The sequence below is a fragment of the Ambystoma mexicanum genome, chromosome 3q (assembly GCF_040938575.1).
Source record: "Ambystoma mexicanum isolate Mex_15411 chromosome 3q, UKY_AmexF1_1, whole genome shotgun sequence".
Lineage (NCBI taxonomy): Eukaryota > Metazoa > Chordata > Amphibia > Caudata > Ambystomatidae > Ambystoma > Ambystoma mexicanum.
In genome coordinates, this window is record NC_090926.1 from 1,114,200,554 (window position 1) to 1,114,201,986 (window position 1,433).

Consider the following 1,433-nt stretch of genomic DNA (forward strand, 5'->3'; position numbering starts at 1 on the left):
CAGCAGCACTGGAATTGAGCAGAATGTGGGCATCAGTACTGGTATTGAGCAGAATGTGGGCACCAACACTGGAATTGAGCAGAATGTGGGCACCAGCATTGGAATGTACCAGAATGTGGGGACCAGCACTGGTATTGAGCAGGACGCGGTCATCAGCACTGGTATTTAGCAGAATGCAGGCATCAGCAATGGTATTGAGCAGAATGTGGGCACCAGCACTGGAATTGAGCAGAAGGTGGACATCAGCACTGGTAATGAGCAGAATGTGGGCACCAGCACTGCTATTGATCAGAATGTGGGTATCAACAGTGGTATTCAGCAGAATAGGCATCAGCACTGGTATTGAGCAGAATGTGGGTGCCAGCAGTGGTATTGAGCAGAATGTGGGCACCAGCACTGGTATTGACCGGAATGTGGGCATCAGCACTGGTACTGAGCAGAATGTGAGCAGCAGCACAGGAATTGAGCAGAATGTGGGCATCAGCAGTGGTATTGAGCAGAATGTGAGCAGTAGCACTGGAATTGAGCAGAATGCGGGCATCAGCACTGGTATTGAGCAAAATGTGGGCACCAGCACTGGAATTTAGCAGAATGTGGGCACCAGCATTGGAATTGAGTAGAATGTGGGCATCAGCACTGGTATTGAGCAGAATGCCGGCATCAGCACTGGTATTGAGCAGAATGTGGGCACCAGCATTGGAATTGAGAAGAATGTGAGCACCAGCACTTGTATTGAGGGGAATGTGGGCAGCAGCACTGGTACTGAGCAGAATGTAAGCAGCAGCACTGGAATTGAGCAGAATGTGGGCATCAGCACTGGTATTGAGCAGAATGTGGGCACCAACACTGCTATTGATCAGAATGTGAGTATCAGCACTGGTATTGAGCAGCATGTGAGCAGCAGTACTGGAATTGAGCAGAATGTGGGCATCAGCACTGGAATTTAGCAGAATGTGGGCACCAGCACTGGTATTGAGCAGAATGTGGGTTTCAGCAGTGGTATTGAGCAGAATGTGGGCTCTAGTAATGGTATTGGCCATAATGTGGGCACCAGCACTGGTATTAAGAAGAATGTGAGCAGCAGCACTGGAATTGAGCAGAATGTGGGCACCAGCACTGTTATTGAGCAGAATGTGGGTACTAGCACTGGTATTGAGCATATTGTGAGCACCAGCACTGGTATTGAGCAGAATGTGGGCATCAGCACTGGTATTGAGCAGAACGCGGGCATCAGCACTGGTATTGAGCAGAATGTGGGTTCCAGCAGTGGTATTGAGCAGAATGTGGGCATCAGCACTGGTATTGAGCAGAATACGGGCATCAGCACTTGTATTTAGCAGAATATTAGGCATCAGCACTGGTATTCAGCAGAACGCGGGCATCAGCACTGGTATTGAGCAGAATGTGGGCATCAGCACTGATATTGAGCAGAA

At 49.3% G+C, this 1,433-nt stretch overlaps 1 protein-coding gene across 1 annotated transcript; it reads left to right on the forward strand.

The window, feature by feature from the left end:
- The first annotated feature begins 293 nt into the window (after nucleotides 1–293).
- On the forward strand, nucleotides 294–947 carry LOC138448057 (uncharacterized). The gene is made up of 2 exons (XM_069604598.1): nucleotides 294–383; nucleotides 651–947. The coding sequence occupies exons 1-2, from the start codon at nucleotides 294–296 to the stop codon at nucleotides 945–947; spliced, it is 387 nt and encodes a 128-aa protein (XP_069460699.1).
- The last annotated feature ends 486 nt before the right edge of the window (nucleotides 948–1,433 follow it).